The following is a 17,779-nucleotide window of genomic DNA, read 5'->3' on the forward strand; positions in this document are numbered from 1 at the left end:
CCCGGCCAGGCCTTCCTCACCCTGAGCTATAGCTCTAGCTCTTTCTTATTTATTATTTTGAGACAGGGTCCCACTGAGTCACTAAGTTGGCCTGGCTGGGCAAACCTTTTGATCCTCCTGCCTCAGCCTCCCAGGTGCTGAGTGCTGAGATTACAAGTGTGTGCCACCACGCCTGGCTTAGAGCCACTTTTGCTTGATGCTGTTAAATAGTCAAAATAATTTGAGCTCCAGCAGCAGTGGGTTCACAGTTATGCTTTTGCATTTGTGAAGTTGAATCGTGCATTTGTGTTGGTTTTGGATATTTCAGGATGCCCAGGAAGCACTATTCAAAGACAAGATCATGAGAGTGGATCCCAGTGGCCTGTACGACCCCTGCTTTCTCCTTCATCTCTTCAGGGAACTGACCAGGCCGGGTAAGCACTGCCTCCCTCTCGGAGTGGGGTCTGCTGCTGGGGGTTCTGGGGCAGGAGATGCTGGGATTGTCACCATGACACTCGACTAGGGCCTGGATCTTGAAACTTGGTCCTTCAGGATTGTCAGCCTCTCCTTGATTGTCAGCAAAGTCAGTTGTCATGTTGTTGAATGTACAGCAATTTTTGTTTTCATGATTTGAATATATGGCAATTCTTTAAAAAATCTGTAGTCTCAAAATCTGCAAGTGTCTGTCTGTCTGTCCTCGACGTCTTCCTGATTCCTAGTGACGACCGTGTTGTGGATGTTCACTGGGTAGTGGTCAGATACTACTAATGGAAACAAGCATCTCCGTCCTTGGGGATGAGTCTGAGTCTGCCGAGGCCAGCCTCTTGCTTGGAGTACATTTTGAGAACGCTTTTGTGTCTAGTAGCCAGGGGTGGGGCCCTTTGTGGGAGAGTGACGGAAAGGGAAAAGGAGCACGTGGGCCTCAGTCCCTTCTTACCTGAGGGACACATTCCAAGACCCCGAGTACATGCTTGGAACTGCAGGTAGTGCTGAGCCTTGCACACAGGCATGTTTTCCTTTCATCCAGACCTTGGATAAGTTACAGTGAGAGATGAACAGTAGCTTGCCGTAGATTTTCAACCTGCAATTTTTTCTCTGAAGTCAAGAACTTTGGACCTTTTTGCTTGGAGGAAGCACATGGCGGCTTCATTTTGACATGTGCCAGCATCAGCTTGCTCACACTTTGGGGCCACCTTCTTAAGCATGGGACATGGGTGTGGCGGTCCCAGCAGTCAGTGTGATGCACACGCCATTCACTAAGTGAAGGGCAGGAGCCGGGACACAGATGATGACCCCTTCCTTCCCGACAGACCAACGGTTACTTCATCATCTCTCAGAGCTGCACACCCTTAAACCACGAGTTGCTCTTACTGGAACTTTGTGTTTAAAGTTTTCAGACAACAGTTGATGGCAGGTAACTGAAATCATGGGAAGCGAAAGTAGATAAATGGGGACAAATTGTACACGTGCTAGCAAGACCGAATCGATTGATCCACGTTAGAGACTCAGAGTCCCTTTTTGGTGCGACGTGTGCTTGTCATGTGTTTGTGCTTTTCCTAATGAGGTTTTGTGTTTTACTGCTGAGCTTTGAGGGTTTTTATGTAGCCTGCATATATAACTCATCCCCAGGAAGATAGGAAGGTCACATTCTGTCTATAGCTTGTCTTTTCACCCTCTGTCACAGAGCAAAAGCTTTTACTGAAAGTTTTAAGCTTATAAGTCAGCCATATGTACTCGCTAGTTCTGTGTGAGGTGCAGGGTTGAGGTGGCTGTAACTGACCCCAGGCGATGGGTCCATCTCTGACACCGCAGTGGGGAGCAGGGGGTGCTGTCACTGCACAGTGGGGGTGAAAGTATCTCAGCAGTGGCTTGTCTCCTCCAGCCTGGCAGGGGCGGAAGTCTCCCCCCCTCACCATCTGCCTTGGCTGGGTGGTGGGAGGGTCTGCAGTGACACGTTTGGCCATCTGAAAGGTTTCTGTCTTGCTAGCCCGGCCCTTTCCAGTCCTGGCTTGAGAGCAGGTTCTGGAGGCTGTGCCTGTTGACATTTCTGAGTCGCTGGCTTCTTCAGCTCCAACTCTGGAATGAATGTAGGAGGTAGAAGGACAGCCCAGGAACTCGCCTCCTTGCCCTTTTTTGGGTCTTAATGTCTTGAGCTGGTCTGCTTTCTCTCTTTTAGTCATTTTAGGTTTATTTTGTATATAATGTTCACGACTCTCAGTTGTGTCGGGCATGGTGGTGCATAATCCCAGCACTCGGGAGGCTGAGGCAGGAGGATCACTGAGAGTTGGAGGCCAGCCCAGGCTACATAATGAGTTCAAGACCAGACTGAACTGTATAGTGAGACCCTGTGTCAACCTCCTCGCCCCACCAAAAAAAATCCTTCCTTGTACTTAATAGGAAAAATAAGGAAGAGAATGCTTATCCCACTTGTCAGAACTGACAATCTAAGTGAAGTAGTTTCAGCATTTGTAACAGTTTAGGTGGTGCCGAGGGTTTGTGGTGAAAGTCTCCTTCTCACGGGGCCTCTGGCCGTGGCATCCCTGCTCTGCAGGCACGCGTGTCCCCAGCCCCTTGTTGTCTCTGCAGTCTGCTTGCTTTCCCAGGCCTCTGAGCTCTCAGTCTCGGACACGGCTGGGCCTCGGGGGCAGGCCTGGCCTCTGTGACCTTTGGCACTGCCCTTTGTACTTTTAGAAGGGTTGGGGGGGCTGGCTTTCCAGGGAGACTTCCCTGTCGGTGACCCTTTGTGCTGCCACGAGCTCCCTGCGTGTTCTGTGTCTGGTGACTAAAGCTGGGTTTTACCTGAAGGAGAGCAGGGCCCTTCCATACCCAGGTCAGCCGTGCTAAGAAATAGCCGCGGGGACCCTGAGCAGCAGGTGAACCGAGGCAGGGTCCCCTGTCTGTGGCCAGGAGCTCTTCTGAGTTCCCTGGGCCTTGGCGGTGCTGCCAGCCCGATTCCTCATCAAACATGAAAATAGATGTTCCGCGGTCTAAAAATACAACTCAAGGCTCCTGGCCATTGTAACCCAAGTGAATTACAGCAAATCATTTATTCTCTCCCTCTGTCTCACAATGGAGCCTTTAGAAGACAGAGGCAGTGGCATGGAAAATATTTAGTAGTAAAGTCAGGAGGATGTTTTTCAGAAAATCTTGAATACTGTACTTTTTCTTCTTGGTCAGGGGCTGGGCCTGGGAAGCTTTTTATGATGGGAAGTGACTGGCAAATGATCTTTTAAATTAGGGAAATATATTGGTCACTGTTCCCCTTACCTTTAAATATCCCAGAACGGACTATTTTAAGTCATTGATATAATACAGGGTTTTTTTGGGTAAATGCAAAGCACACTCACCCTCATCTTTAAAAGGGTTTTTTGATAGTTCAAAACACTGATGAACCAAAAGTTCACATTGAAGTAGAACATTTCAAAAACCATGGAAATGGAGAGGAAAATACAGTAGATGGACCAAACACCACTACACCACACACACACACACACACACACACACACACACACGCACGTGCACACAGGTAGGCTTCTTAGATGTTGCTCGTGGCTTTTTGTCCTGAGCAAAAGGCAGAAGTCTGATATTTTAAACAAATCACACTGTGCTGAAAAGCAGCACGTCGGTTCATCAGAATACACTTGCTAGTGCGCGAAAGTGAGTTGAACGTGACATACCGAAGAGTACTCAGATTGCTCCCTTGGGTTGAGCTTTGGGCCCATCTTCCCGGGGGAACAGGCATGGTCGATAGGCCTCAGCCCCTGGGGGTGGGCGGTGTTGTGCATTTGAGATCCACCTAAATGGCATCATACGTGACGCCTTCTCCAGGGCCAGCTTCCTTCTGCCCTTGTGGGGTCCAGCCAAGCTCTGGGCAGCAGAAGGCTCCCGGGGAGTTTCTGCCTCTCACCTGGCCCGGGTGTCGCTGACCTCCTCGCAGTCCCGAATGGGCAGCTCATGAGTCTTGAGTGTGTGCTGTCCTCAGGGAAACCATGGTTCGCCACTCCATTTTCAACCCTTTGCTGAAAGTGGCATCCTGTTTTCTTACCCTTACTGCTTCCCCTCCTTGAGTCCTCCGGCAAGAAATGGGAGCAGCCAAGGCTGTTAGCAATGCCAGAGACAAATGCTTTGCCACAGTAGAACAGGGCAGCGATCTCTAGCTCCTAATTCACATGCCCATAAGAGGCTGGCACAGGAAGGGCCACTTGTTTTCTGAGCCTCATCGCACTGCCCCACGGACTCTTCCCCCTGTGATGCGCCTGGCTGGCAGGACGCATCTGATGCTGAGAAGAGGCTTCTGGGTGTCCCCAAGAGCTGGGCACTGCCGGGAAACCCGCTGAGACCAGGGTGCATTGATTTTAATCCTTGGTAGTTGCTCTGGCCGAGCCATTTTGACCTGAAGGTCTGTTATCTGAAGCCAACTTGCTGTTCGTAAGGTTCTCAGAACAGAGAGAATGGTATTTATAATGATTTTAAATAGCCCATTGTATTTTCAGCATTCCAAGGGCAGCTCTTTTCCATAAATGTTACAGAGCCAGGACTTCTGTAGAGAAGCAGAGATGAAACATGAAATTGGAATTTTCCTCATGCACCGCAGTAGACTCATTTGTCTTAGAATGTCAGTGTTTACTAAAAATACCCCACCCATTTGAGTATAGCTCTTTTTAATGAGTGTAATACTAAGTGTTTAGACCATTTTGTCTCTCAGATATATTCTATTCATGTGCATATTGTCTTTTAAACACATCTTTTCCAAAACAATATAATCATACCAACAGTTTGATGTTTGTAAGCTTTTGGGCTCTTTTCCTCTTTCAAAAAAAAATTGCTTGCCCAGCGAGTGTGGCAACACATGCCTGTAATCCTAGCACTCGAGAAGCAGAGAGGCAGGAGGATTGCCATGAGTTCAAGGCCAGCCTGGGCTACAAAGTGAGTTCAGGGCCAGCCTGAACGCAAAGTGAGACCTAGTCTCCAAAAACAAAATTGTTTATAAGAAATTAGAAAATTGAGTCCATAAGATGATTGTATTTTTTCAGTTCTTCCACTTTAAGTCTGTCTTGATATTAAAAGTGGACTTCTGATAGGCAGCATATATTTGAAATTTACTTTTTATCTAATATAATCTGTGCCTCTTTTTTCTTTAGCGTCTCTGCCATTTAATTGAAGTCATATATACCATTTGCATTTAATGTGATTATTGATCTGATTCCATTTTATCTTCTGTGTTCTTTTTACCTTTTAGGTACAATGTGTGTGTGTGTGTGTGTGTGTGTGTGTGCTTGTTTGGGGGCTGCTTGAGGATTTATAGCATACATCTTTAGTGTATCGCAGTTCCCTTTCTAGTGAGATGATTCTGCTTTATGCATAGTGTTACAACTTTATCAAAGTATAGATCCGTCTCTTTCTTCCTGGCTTTTGTGGTGTTCTTATCATACATTTTACTTCAAAGGGCAACCTGTAAATCTCATAATATGTTATATTTACTTCCAATTGTCATTATTTTTTAAAGAAATTTAAATATTTCAGATTTACCATATAGTTGGGATTTCTTGTTCTCTCCATTCCTTTGTGTATGTGGTATGATCAAAAAATATAGTGAGTGGGTCGTTTCATTTTATTATAGTAAATGATGTATTGCCATTAATCTCTCAAAATATTTGCCCTTGATTCAAACACACTCATCCCACGGTTCTTGCCACTGCCTGAAGCAGTTCTGGAGTCCTCTTGTGAGGGTCTTTAATTGCACTGTCATGGCTGCCGTGATGTGCTGAATTGATTTCGTTTTAACTCTGGGGAAGAGCCGGAAGTTGCATCCCTCAGCCAGAGTTGGTGAATGAGGTGGATGAGGACACACTGTAATGTTTCCACACGCCTCCTCTTCCATTGGTTGGCTCTCAGCAGCAGCATTCACTGGATTTTTGATCATACTTCATAAAGATACTTGTGAAAGAGGACTTAATGGCAACATGCCTTATACTGTATTAAATTTTTAAAAATTTAAACATTCATCGTATTTATTTTGATCATACCTCAACAGATCAAGATTTCTCTCAGGTATCATTTTCCTCCTATCTGAAATACTTCCATGAAGAATCCTCATAGTTCAGTGGGCCCAGGTTCTTATGAAAGAGGTGTTGAAGTGTTCCAAATCTTATGAGTGAAAACAAGCCCTTTAAATTGTGGTGCTGGGCATGGTGACACAGCTTGTAATCCCAGCATTTGGGAGGCGGAAACAGGATTGCCACCAGTTTGAGGCCGGCCTTGGCTACACAGTCAGTTCAAGGTCAGCCTGAACCACAAGGAAGAACCTGTCTCAAAAAGATAACTTTGTGCTAAGTCTGGCCCCCTCCCTTCTCGCTAGTGTCACAACAGTATCTGCCCTTCTCTCTCAGCCTTGCTCTCTCCTGGCGAAGTTAGCATCTTGAGGCGGCAAGTGGATGTCGGCCAGTGGACTCTTTTCCCTGTAGCTTTTGCTCAAGCTTGGTGAGCCACTCCTTGGAGAGATTTTTGTGGTTTGAAGTGTGAACGAGGGTTGCAGAGTAGGTGTAGGTAATCTTTTTGTGAAATCGATGGATCGGGTCCGCCCGCCGGGAGTGCACTGGCGCGTTTCTCAGCTTGCACTCTGCCCCGTGTGTCCTCCTTCGGTGCTTGTGGGCAGGACCCCTGAGGCAGTGGTCTGGGCAGGGTCGAGCTGGGTGCCCGTCTCTCTGCTGACTGCCAGCTGTGTCCCAGACCTCTGGCTGCTGAGATTTGCAGTGGGCCTCTGTGTCGCCTGTGTCTTGTCTGGCTTGTTGCGTATGGTGAGAAATAATGAGATAACCCCAGTTAGGATTTCCCAGCCTTGGCAGAGAAGGGGAGAGAGTCTCTGTCCTGCCTCAGCAACAGTTAGGGTCACCCGGAGAGACTTGCTTCCTGGTATCCAGCACAAGTAGCTGCTATTGGTAAGAGGCAGAAGGAAACTGAATTCTCCAAGTTGCCCAAGAGCCGTGAAATCTCACTGTGTGTGTTTAACAGTGTGTTTCCTTCCGGTAGAATTTGTGGTGGATTGTCGAAAATTCTTGGATTCAAACGCTCTGGGCCTAACTGTTGCGGCCCTCAGCAGCTACGACCCCCAGATGCGAGCGGCAGCCTATTCTATCCTGGCAGCCTTCTACTCACACCTGGAGGGGGCTCGTTTCCGGGAGCAGTCCCAGGTGAGTGGGAAGAGGACAGCCGCCCCCTCCCCCAGGCGGCCCAGCCTGGAGGGAGGGTGGTGGAGGAACTTGGAGCTGGCCTGTTGCTGGGAGATGGAGGTTGCTCCCCCTGGCAAGGGACACAGAAGGTTGCCTTTACCCTCACCCCCTGGGGAGGGTGAGCTGGTTTTCCCCTTACAAACTCTTGCGGGCAGACAAAGGGGTTTGGTTGCTGTTGATTATTTGATCTGAATGCAGTGGTGAAGGTGGCTGTGCCTGGAGGTGGCAGAGGAATAAGAGTGGGTTGGATTCAGGGCCTAGTGCCAGGCTTCTGTCTGCCACCAGGCACAAGTCTGCCTCCTCAAAGTAAGACCCAGAAAGCATCCCTGGGTTGGCAATAAGCATGGTGTCCTCTACCCTGAGCTTGTCTCTTGTGTCCCCAGGATGGGAGGAGCAGGCAAGGCAGTCACCGTTCTGAAAATACCCTTTTCCCCTCCCCTCCTTTCAGCTGCTTTACCTGCTGGATGTAGTCCGGAACGGCATTCGGACCCCAAACCTGAGGCTCCCTTTCACCCTGGCTCTCTTCATTGCCAAGGTGGCCCTGCAGATTCTGAAACCAGGTACCCCCGATGTGTAATCTGGGTGAGGAGAAATTAGAAAATGGGCCCGTGTCTAGGGTTTAATGGCGCAGGTGTAACAGCACACATCCCTGGGAACTGACACACTCACGGTCATTCACTGCATGTAACGGGCTGGGAACCACCACAGCACCGGTCAGCAGTGGTCAGGAGATGAGTGACAGCTGCGGGGAGCTCTGTGGACCCTGTGGGGTGAAATCCAGCAGAAGCAGAATGAGAAAGCGAGGTGCAGAATGGTGTGTGTGGTGGGGAAGGAACACACATCTGTATTTGCTAGTAGTTGTATGAAACTTGTACAAGCAAGTAAAACTGAAATAAAGACCCAAGCTGATCACGTCTGTGGGCTGAGGGATAGGCTCCAGTGAGACTTCTTCTGGCTTCTCCAGGCCACCATTCCCTCATTCTGAAATGAGGGAGAGGAGTAGTACCCTCCGCTCCCACCACTAGGATTGCTGTGAGCCTGGTGTGGGCCATGCACATCAAAGCCCTCAGACGGTGCCTGGCCCTGTGGACACCCATCAGCTCTGCCGTCGTCACCGCTCTTCTGGTCCCTGATCCGTGTTCAGAAGGCGGTATTAGTGGAGAGCCCTGGGTGTCAGAACAGGGCTTCAGTCTGTCACCCTCAGGGAGCAGGGGCAGCTCTGCCAAGGCAGTGTGAGGAAGAGGCGTTCACTTACCCAGGCCTTGGTCTTGGGTTACTCAGAGAAAGTGATAGAATGTTGGTAGCATCGGGGACCTCGGGACCCTTTAGTCTGTCCGGGTCACATCCCTGGTGAGGAAACAGCCCCCCAGCCAATCCCCCCACTCCCACACACCAAGTAGGTTTAATCTCATGTCCAAAGTTCCATGATTTGTTTGCCGCTCTTAGAATTCAGATCTAATTTTCATTGGCTCCCATTTAATTCTTATTACATGGTTTTTCATGCCTTGCAAATTCAGGGCAGAAGGAAAATAATCATTTGCAGTCACTAAACAAAAGGGCCTGTTATGAGAAAATCCGGGAGAGACCGTAGTGTTCGTGGTCCCATCCTCCCGTCCAGTGTGTGGCATGTGGGAGTAGCTCTGCCCTGTGTGTACCTCATCTGCCCATGTGTCGGGTGGGGCATTGTGGGCAGCGGGGATCCTGGGCTGGCCTTGGAGCTGCCACAGGAGGAGGCATCCGTCCAACTCTGCCTTCAAGAGCCAGGGCCCCAGATGTTGCAGCCCCTCGCTGGGACAGAGCCTTTCTGTGGGAGGCTGGAAGCAGGTGGGGCTGCTGGGTGTGGGGCCCCCTGCGCTGTTCTCCCTGCAGCCACATCGAGCAGTGGACTGTGTGCAGGTCTGATTGTATCCTAACTCCCAAGAACTGTACCCTGGCCCAGGGATCCTGTTGACACCTAGTTGGTGACTGTCTGCCTATGTCCTCAGAGGAGCACATGTACTGGAAGATCAGCAAGTTCCTGCTGTCACACGAGTACCTGAACATGGACAAGGTGCCGGGCTTCTACCAGTTCTTCTACAGCTCTGACTTTGAGGTATGCTGCCAAGGTCCCACCCTGGGTTATTCGGCCATGGTTGCCTCTCTGATGAGGCATACAGTGTGTCACACAGCTGACACGATTGCACAAGCACAGTAGAGCAAGAAGGTCAGGGAAGAGCAGTTCACAGGCTCTGCATCAACAGTGCCCCCATTCTGTGTGTTCTTTATGTCGCTTCTCAGACCCATAATGCTCTGCATCCATTCCCTCAGTCAGTCCCCGGGCTGCAGATTAACTATCCCATGTGGAACACTGGCTTAGCACAGCTCAGTGTTCCAGCCCTGCTTGGCCTGTATTCCCGACCTGAGGAGAGAATCCAAGATGAGATCGAGGATTTTGAGAGATGAGAGCTGGGGCTGCTATGTTACATACCGTCTTGGCCACCACTGGAAACTCGTGGTATTTGAAGACCTGTCAGATAGAGGGCCTTCGCCCTACTTAACAGTACTTTCTGCTTGGCCTGGGTTGCAGCACAAAACTGAGCAGGAATGGGTGCTTGGAATTCTGCGGCAGGGGATTCGCGACAAGCAGTGTTACGAGCTGTGTGCCAGGCGGGGCATCTTCCACATCATCCTGTCCTTCTTCAGCAGCCCGCTGTGTGATGAAGTGTCGCAGGTGAGTGGTTCTGCAAGTTTGAGACTGAAGGATCGCTGCTCTTCCTCCTGGTTTGACCAAGCCCATGTGATTTCTCTGCCAGGAGGGCTGTGGCTGCCCTAAACCTGGCTCCGCACTGGGTAAATGAGCCTCCGTTAGCGCCCATCCGGTTGCTTGCATGGTGCCACTGACTCACTCGTGGACGAGGTGTTGAACACCGAGTACCACTTGTCCGATGGTGAAATCCTTTTCCTGGTGGGCCTCCCAGCTGTGTCCTTGGCAGATAGGAAGGCCTCTTCATTCTGGGACCCATCAATCATCCTGAGCCCTGGAGTGGCCAGGAAGCCCGGAAGCGGTCACCCTGCGGACGTGATGCAGGTGATGGCTCTTCGAGCACAGAAGCTGCTGCTCCCCTCACTGCTCAGGAACCTGTGCGTCCACTCTGTCCCAAAGAACAGGAGCTACAGAGTAGTGCCCGGTCCACGGGCTGTTAGGGACCGGGCCACACAGCAGCTGAGCAAAGCGGTATCTGTATTTGTAGCTGCTCCCCATAGCTCATGTTCCTGCCTGAGCTCCGCCTCCTGTCAGATCTCATGGAAGCACGAGCCCTTCTCTGAAATGTGCTTGCGCAGGATCTCGGTTGCTCATTCCTTATGAGAATCTAATCCCAAAAATTTGTCTTCCACGAAACCAGTGACTGGTGCAAAAAAGGTTGGGGACCACTGCCCTAGAATGAAGAGCTGATGTGTTTTCTGAATGTCACAGGGCTTTAAAAGAAATAAATGGGGCTGGGTGCAGTAGTGGACACCTATAATCTCAGCACTCAGGAGGCTGAGGCAGGAGGATCACCTGGAGTTGGAGGTCAGCCTGAGCTACATAGTGATTTCAAGGCCAGCCTGAACGGCATAGCAACACCCTGTCTCAGCCCCCTGCCAAAAAAAGATAAATAGAAGAAACTTTTGTATTTTGAATAATTCCTACCCCAGTCGGCCTTTATTCCTAATATATAAAATGTGGGGAAATGACAGTGAGTCACGACCAAGAAGTACGTTTGAATACATGGAATTTGAACATGGCAGCTTTTTACTTTACAGCACATGAGCATTCCAAGGCATCCAGTCAGCAGTTCGGGGGGTCCCATGATGACGGCCCCTTGCCAGGTGGTGAAGTCGACAGCATGGGCTGCTGGTGTCACCCCGGGCTAGAGATGGGCCTGCGTCCCGAGCTCGCCGTCTCCGTGATGCGTCTTTGCTTACGGATTGCTTCCTTGTGGCGGGTTCCTAGAGCAGGGGTCTCCAGACCTGTGATCGCTGAGACTTTTCTGGCTGTCACTGCCAGGGAAAGGTGCCTTCCTTCTCACTCACCACTCCGGCAGACTTAGCAAAACAGCCCTCAAGTGCAGCAACCGCCTGGAACCATAGACTCCATCACATTTTTAAGTGGTTCCTCTGATCAAGTAAGTTCAGCTTCCCCATCAAGGAGTATTTTTTTGTTTTGGGTTTTCAGAACTGGATTCTAGAAATTCTACAGAACATAGCCCAGGTTCCCAGATCTGCCTATGAAATCCTGCGGGACTACAGTCTTCTGACATGGATTCTGCACATCCTGGAGAGCAGGTCAGTGCCGTTTGTGTGAGAGAACGTGTGCCGGGTGGGATGTCTGCTGCCTGCTCCGGTGTCAGCTGGAGCATCCTAAGGACACCGCATGCGCCTGGCGTCCAGCTCCTGGGAGTCCCCAGGTAGCTTTTTCTCCATTGGTGTCTTTCTTCTCGGGTTCTCATCTGCCTTGGATCCATACACAGCTGCCGTTGATAGTGGCAGAGGCCCAGCAGCCTTCCTGCCTGAGATCTGCAGTTTGCCATGCTCCCAGGGCTGTCCTGTCATCTGGAGCCAAGTCCCCAGCTGACAGGGTTCAGCAGTCCACTGCCAACACAAGGTCCAGGAGACAAGTCTGCAGCTCTAGCTGTGACAAGACCAGGGGTTCTTATACCCTCTTGTACATTCTTAAAGTATTTTCTAAACTTTCTGTAAGGAAAATAATATTCTTTGTCTTTAGGCATAACTTCAAGCTATACCCTGTCTTCACTTAGAGCATGTGCTTTGGGGGCAGGAGCAATGGGAGTACTGGGCCCGCTTGGTACGGCCACCGGTGCCGTGTCTAGTCCCAGCCTCCCCACTGACCCCCGAGACTGGCTTCCCTGATGGGTGACAACATGGCAGAGTGAACCACTGTTGTGTCTGCCTTCAGGTTTCTGGAGACTCAGCTGCTGGCCAATGTGATCTCCTTGCTGCACAAGCTGTGGGTGACAAACCTGGGGGACAAAGGCATGGAGGCGGGCAGCCAGCCACCAAACCAGCCCGGCTTCCGGGAGCCTCGCAAGCTGCTTGCCCTGCACCTGGTCAATGAGTTCCTCTATGTCCTCCTTGTGCTCGTGAAGGACCTGAGGTGAGCCTGCCCCGGCAGGGGCCCTGCTGCCCTGCAGGAGGTGCTGGTGGCCAGGGCCGCTCACTGTCTTCATCACCTGTGGCCACCAGGGCTCAGCCAGGACTGTGCAGGCCCGAGCACTGGTGCAGGTGGGGGCTTTAGGGCATCTCTACACTCTTCCTTTACACTTCGGGAGGCTCAGAGTGCCCTGAGAACTGAACATACTTTTTGGTGCCAGGGATCAAGCTCGGGACCTTGTGCTTTCGAGGCAGGCGGCAGAAGCACTGAGCTAAGTCCCCGGCCCTGAACACACTTTTAAAATGCACCACACAAGGTCATTTTTAGCAGGTGAATCATCTACCCGGAAATGCTGATCAAACAAACACAGTGCAGTTTCGCAGAAGAGCATACTGTCTGTGACCTTAACCTAAGACAGAGTGTTCCCAAGTAGTCCCCTCTGCCTCTGTTCATCTGCAGACTCACGCGTCTTTGAGTTTTCCAAAATATTTCTGTATTTTCATATGATCTTTTGGACTCAGATTAACACTGTGTGGAACAGAAGAGCTGAACTTTAAGTTTCTTGGGGTTCAGAGAGGTCTGTTTCCTCTCAGCACCCATCGCTGAGGCTTTGGCCACAGTGGCAGTGCTTGGCCTTTTCACATGAGCCTCTGTTTCTGGGATGGGGGGCAGTGTCCCGGAGTAGATTTCTGTGCGGCCCCTGGCCTCTGACCCTCACGCTTCCTGCTTGGCTGCTGAGTTTAGCTAAACTCGCTCCAGGGCCGAGGCTGGATTCCAGGTCTTCCTCTGTGCCTCCCCTTGCCTATGTACTGCGGCCACACCAGTGTCTCGTGACGGGAAGACTGCGGCCTGGGTGGCCCGTTTGTGACATTCGCAGGCTTCCAGGACAGGGGTGTAGCTTTTGCTCAGTCTGTAACATTGACTTCCAAACAGGCCCACCTTGGCGTCTGCCCAGCTAAGCAGCTTCTTTGAGATGCTTGACTCGGTGCTGAGGTACCGGGCCACCGTCCTGCAGGCCTTCAAGGGCATGGGCCGATGCACTGTGAATGAGACGATGCTCTCCACCAGAGATGCCCTACTCCTCTTGCACAAGTGGAGCCTCATCGAGAGAGACATGAAGCTGCAGGAGGATGTGAGAGCCACCGTCGAGAGCTGCCGCATCAGGGACCTGATGAGTAAGTGCCTAGAGCGGCCGGCTTCCAGCCCCAGGCGGGCGGTGGGGCCTGGGCCCCGTGCAGCTTTTGCCTTAGGATGAGTCGCTTGACCTGCCTTGAGTGTCCGGGTGTCACTTCTCTGGAGGCGGGCAGGTGGTGGCTGAGCGCTGCTGGTCCCCATAATGTGGATTCAAAGGACACACCGGAGCCAGGCCTCCCAGACTCCACATCTGACTCTGCCACCTGTAGCTTTCTGTTTCTTCCTTTCCTTTGTTTTTCTTCCTCTTTTCTTCAAGTTTCCCAGGCTACTTTTGAGCAGCTGGGCTCAAACAGTCCGCCTGCCTCTGCCTCCTGAGAAGCCAGGGCTACAGGTGCACACCACTCCTGGTTTCCCCATATTAATGAGCTCATTATTGTAACAATCACAGTGGATGCTGTGCCAGTGGACTGCACATCAGGGCCAGGTTTTCGGAGGCCCTTGAGCTGCTCCGCCTTCTGAGTGGGGACTGTGTGGACGGGAGGGACAGCGGCCTCACCTCCTTTCCCTCTGCCTCTGACAGAAATGCTCAAGGAGAAGCACAGGCCTGTTGTGCCAGCCCGAGCCAGGCGCCCGAGGGGCCGGAGGAGGAGGCCTGGGGAGGCCGAGGAGACAGCCCAGCCTGAGCTGGCAGCATCTGCTGTGGAGCGGTGCAGGGCCCTGCTGAGGTCCATCCTGACCCACTGGGGGCCAGTGGTCCCCGGCCCCGAGCCCTCCCAGGACCAGGCCACGCCTGAGAGCAAAGCCACAGGCCCTGCATATGCCGCCGCCTCCCTGGTGGCCAGCTGGGTGCTGCGGTCGGTGGCCGAGTGCCCGCTCAGCAGGGCAGAGGCGGCGGGGCTCCTGGGCTGGCTCCAGAGCCGCATCCTGCCACAGCCGGCGGTGGTGGCCAACCTTCTCGGGGATGGCGCCGTGAGGAGGAGCCTGTTTCAGCTGTACAGCCACCTCTGCAGTGCCGAAGGACTGGTAGGACCCATGCAGGACGTGGCCATTCTGTTCAACAGGGTCATGCTGCAGCTGCTGGTGGCCCAGGGCCACTCGGGGAGCCCCTTCCACCAGGCAGTGGAGGCCCTGTGCATGTCCTCTGTACAGGAGGCGGATGGCACCACGCAAGGTAATGCTGGTGCTCTGGCCAGAAGCTGGGGAGTGTGGGAAGGGACTGGGGTCAGGCATCCACCTCCTCAGCTTGGTTCCTGAAGTGTTCAGGTGACCCCTTGGCACGATTCTGCCATTTGACACTGAATGCAAAGGGAGGGAGTTTGCCTTAGTCTTCGGTGAAAAGTTAGGGAAGGTATCCTCATCCTCAGCCAGTGTTCCTCCAGGGACACGCCCACCCCGCAGAGCAGAGAGTCTTGATGATAACCCAGATGCAGACCTGTCACCCAGCCCAGTGTCTGCCCAGCACAGACACGCCTGCAGTTTGCGTGCTTGGCGCTGCACACACGCCCAGAGATCTGACTGCAGGGGGGAGCAGAGCAGTGAGCGGACAGGCCCCAGTGGCCACCTCCTTTGGGGCGGTGGTCCCTTCACGGAGGGGAGGACATGAGATGATGCAGAAGAGCTGCTCAGGCTTCAGTGCTGGCCCTGACGTGGATGCTCAGATGCAGGCAGATGGCAGCCTTGTAGTGACTGCTCTTTTAAGATACACACACATAAATCCCTAAGATTCACCAGAGGAAAGGTGCATTTTACAATCACACCATCATGTGCTCACCCAGAGTTGCCAGGCTGTGGTGCAGGGCGCCGGGAGGCCTAGGCGAGCTGCTGTAGGGGCGGGTGGCTTGCTTCTGGCTGAGCGGTGTCCCTCCTGATGGCCCTCGTCCCACTCTTCCTCAGCCTCCTCAGCATTCCTGGTGTCCCTGTACATTAAGGACCTCTGGCTGGGGGCCCGGCGGCCGGACTCCCTCCTAACCCACGCCCGAATGGTCTGCACGGCTTTGGAGGACTCGCCAGGAGGGGAGGAGGACGCCATTGCTGCGCTCTGCAGGGACATCACTGCCTCGGCCTCAGATGTGTGACTGCTGTGACTGCTCCCGGGCTCTAGAAGTTTGGTGGAGTCCCGGTTCCTGGGGAAGGCGTGACGTGACAGGTGACAGGCGCCGGACGCTGGCTCAATTTCCTGACCGGAAGAATCAGAAGGACTATAGATAATGCGTGTACAGGTGATCAGGGCAGCAGTGGCGTGGGGAGCCTCTGGGCCATGGCCAGGGTCAGGTAGGGCTCAGGCAGGCCAGACCCTGCGCTCCAGGGGCTCCCATGCCTCAGGAGAAGGTCCAGCTGCCACTTGCAGTTGCACAACCAGTCGGTGAGTGTGCAAGCTAAAATGTCAGAAAACTTGGTCATGTTTTTGATGAGTAGGAAGAGTTTTCTCTCTGTAAGTTGTAACAGAATTTTGTATGACTGGATGAATGAGTGCCTGCCAGTGTTGATTATTTTATTAAATCAAAGGATGTTACCCTAAATCCTCAAAGTATAAACTGGTTTGAGCTCTGCTTTGGGAGAGCAGCCTGTATTTTTTAAAGTTGTGTTTCAAAGAGGGGATTTTGAATTTTATAGTCTCTTCAAAGTAAATGTCTATTTTTGTAAAGTTTTTGTGTTTTGCTTTCATTGATGTTAGAGCTGTTTTTATTCCAGAGCCCTGGGTTTCACAGGTCAGAGATTGGCTTTCAGGGTTATGTGGGAGTGGGTGTTGCACCCGGTGAAGGTCAGTGTGAAACTCCTGGATTTCTCAGGTGGAACACTGACCTGGTCTCTGAGGCCCTTCTGCACACCCTGCGTCCCCAGTGTCTGGCACTGGGGGCCGTTGGGCTTGTGTAACACTCAGTGCCGGGACGGCTCGGTTTGGTGTCACACATTTACCCTTTTGTTCACCGCCAGTGCTCCTTAGAATCCTTTGTTTTATCTTTTTTTATTTTTATTTTTTTTTTCACTTAAATTCTTTTGTTGATACATTTTAGGTATACAATATGTTTACATTTATCTTTGGGTGCTCATGCCCGTACATGATGTATCTTGGTTCTTATTTTTTCCCCATTCCCTGTGCTCCCTTCCCTATTTACAAAGATTTTGTTTCCATTTTTTTCCTTTTCTCATAATTTTTCCTCTCCCTTCTTTCCTTTCCCCTTCCCCTCCCACTTCCCCTACCCTTTGGACCTTTTCTTCCTATTTCAGATTATCAATTATTCTTTGTAATCCTTTTAATCCTTATTTACACTATCAGTTTCTCACACTAGAGAAGAAACTATTCGGTATTTACACGTGTGTCCTATTTTATTTCACTTAGGAGTATGGCCTCAGTATCCATCCATTTAGCTATAAATGTCTCTAGTTTCTTGTTCTTTATGGCTGAGTAGTACTCCATTTTATAAAAGACCCACATCTTCTTTATCCAGTTGATGGGCACTTGGGCTGTTTGTTTTAAATGACTTAAGATTTTAATGGAGGCTAGAGGAATGCTTATCTGTGTACATCCTCTTGCCACAGATAGGCCTTGTTGTCTAGCAGAGGAGGAGTGTTTGTCTCTGCAGCCCCCTCCCCCACAAAACCCCCACAACTATTGTGAGAAGGCTCTGAGTTGAAACCCGATGTACATATTCCAGTTGGCCTCATCCAAGGACTGTCAAAGCAAAGGCCACTTTTTCCTTCTCTGCAGCTCCCCTTTTATCTCTTTTGTTTGTTGTTCTAAGACATTGTCTTGCTGTGGAGCTCAGGCTGGCCTTGAACTCCTGCCTCAGCCTCCTGAGTGCTGGGGTTACAGCCACTCACCACCACACCCAGCCCATTCTGATCTTCATTGTACTTCTCTGTCACATACTGGGATTTCTTCACTTGCAGGCCCCTCAGAGTAGCATGTGCAGAGGGGTTCTGGCTGGAAGGAGGTAGTGACAAGGACCTCAGAGCTGGGGTTCGCCTCGTAAGTTGAGGACGCAGGTTTAGCAAGTTGCCCCCTTTTCTGCATCTCCAGCTCACCAGTCCCCCATCCCTGTCCTCCCAAGTCCGCTGCCCCCAGTGTGGCAAGCCCACGCCTGGCCCCACCCTGTGAAACCATTTTCCAGGCATGGGGTGGGAGATCTCGCCCTGTGGAAAATAGATTTACGAAGCCTTGAACCAGGGTGTAAAATAAAAAACATCAAATTTTAAATATAGCTGCCACTTCAGACCCTAGGATCTGCAACTGTGGATTGAAAATATTCAGAAAGAAGCAGATGAACATGCCCTGACTTTTTTGTTCTTGTTCTTCCCTAAACAA

The 17,779-nt window shown here is 51.3% G+C and overlaps 1 protein-coding gene across 2 annotated transcripts in view; it reads left to right on the forward strand.

Annotated features, from left to right (window-relative positions):
• Positions 1-16,117, forward strand: part of Urb1 (URB1 ribosome biogenesis factor) — a 68,563-nt gene extending 52,446 nt beyond the window's left edge. For both annotated transcript variants that reach the window (XM_013071288.3, XM_021256154.2), the window contains exons 31-40: positions 308-413; positions 7,009-7,169; positions 7,657-7,768; positions 9,194-9,300; positions 9,775-9,918; positions 11,404-11,513; positions 12,145-12,342; positions 13,273-13,514; positions 14,054-14,644; positions 15,367-16,117. In XM_013071288.3, the coding sequence (XP_012926742.1) occupies positions 308-413; positions 7,009-7,169; positions 7,657-7,768; positions 9,194-9,300; positions 9,775-9,918; positions 11,404-11,513; positions 12,145-12,342; positions 13,273-13,514; positions 14,054-14,644; positions 15,367-15,548 (1,953 nt within the window). In that variant the 3' untranslated portion in view covers positions 15,549-16,117. The remainder of the gene's footprint in view (positions 1-307; positions 414-7,008; positions 7,170-7,656; positions 7,769-9,193; positions 9,301-9,774; positions 9,919-11,403; positions 11,514-12,144; positions 12,343-13,272; positions 13,515-14,053; positions 14,645-15,366) is intronic.
• The last annotated feature ends 1,662 nt before the right edge of the window (positions 16,118-17,779 follow it).

Source organism: Heterocephalus glaber, unplaced genomic scaffold (genome assembly GCF_053883595.1).
Source record: "Heterocephalus glaber isolate CG9 unplaced genomic scaffold, H.glaber_assembly_v1.0 deba00000122, whole genome shotgun sequence".
Classification (NCBI taxonomy): domain Eukaryota; kingdom Metazoa; phylum Chordata; class Mammalia; order Rodentia; family Bathyergidae; genus Heterocephalus; species Heterocephalus glaber.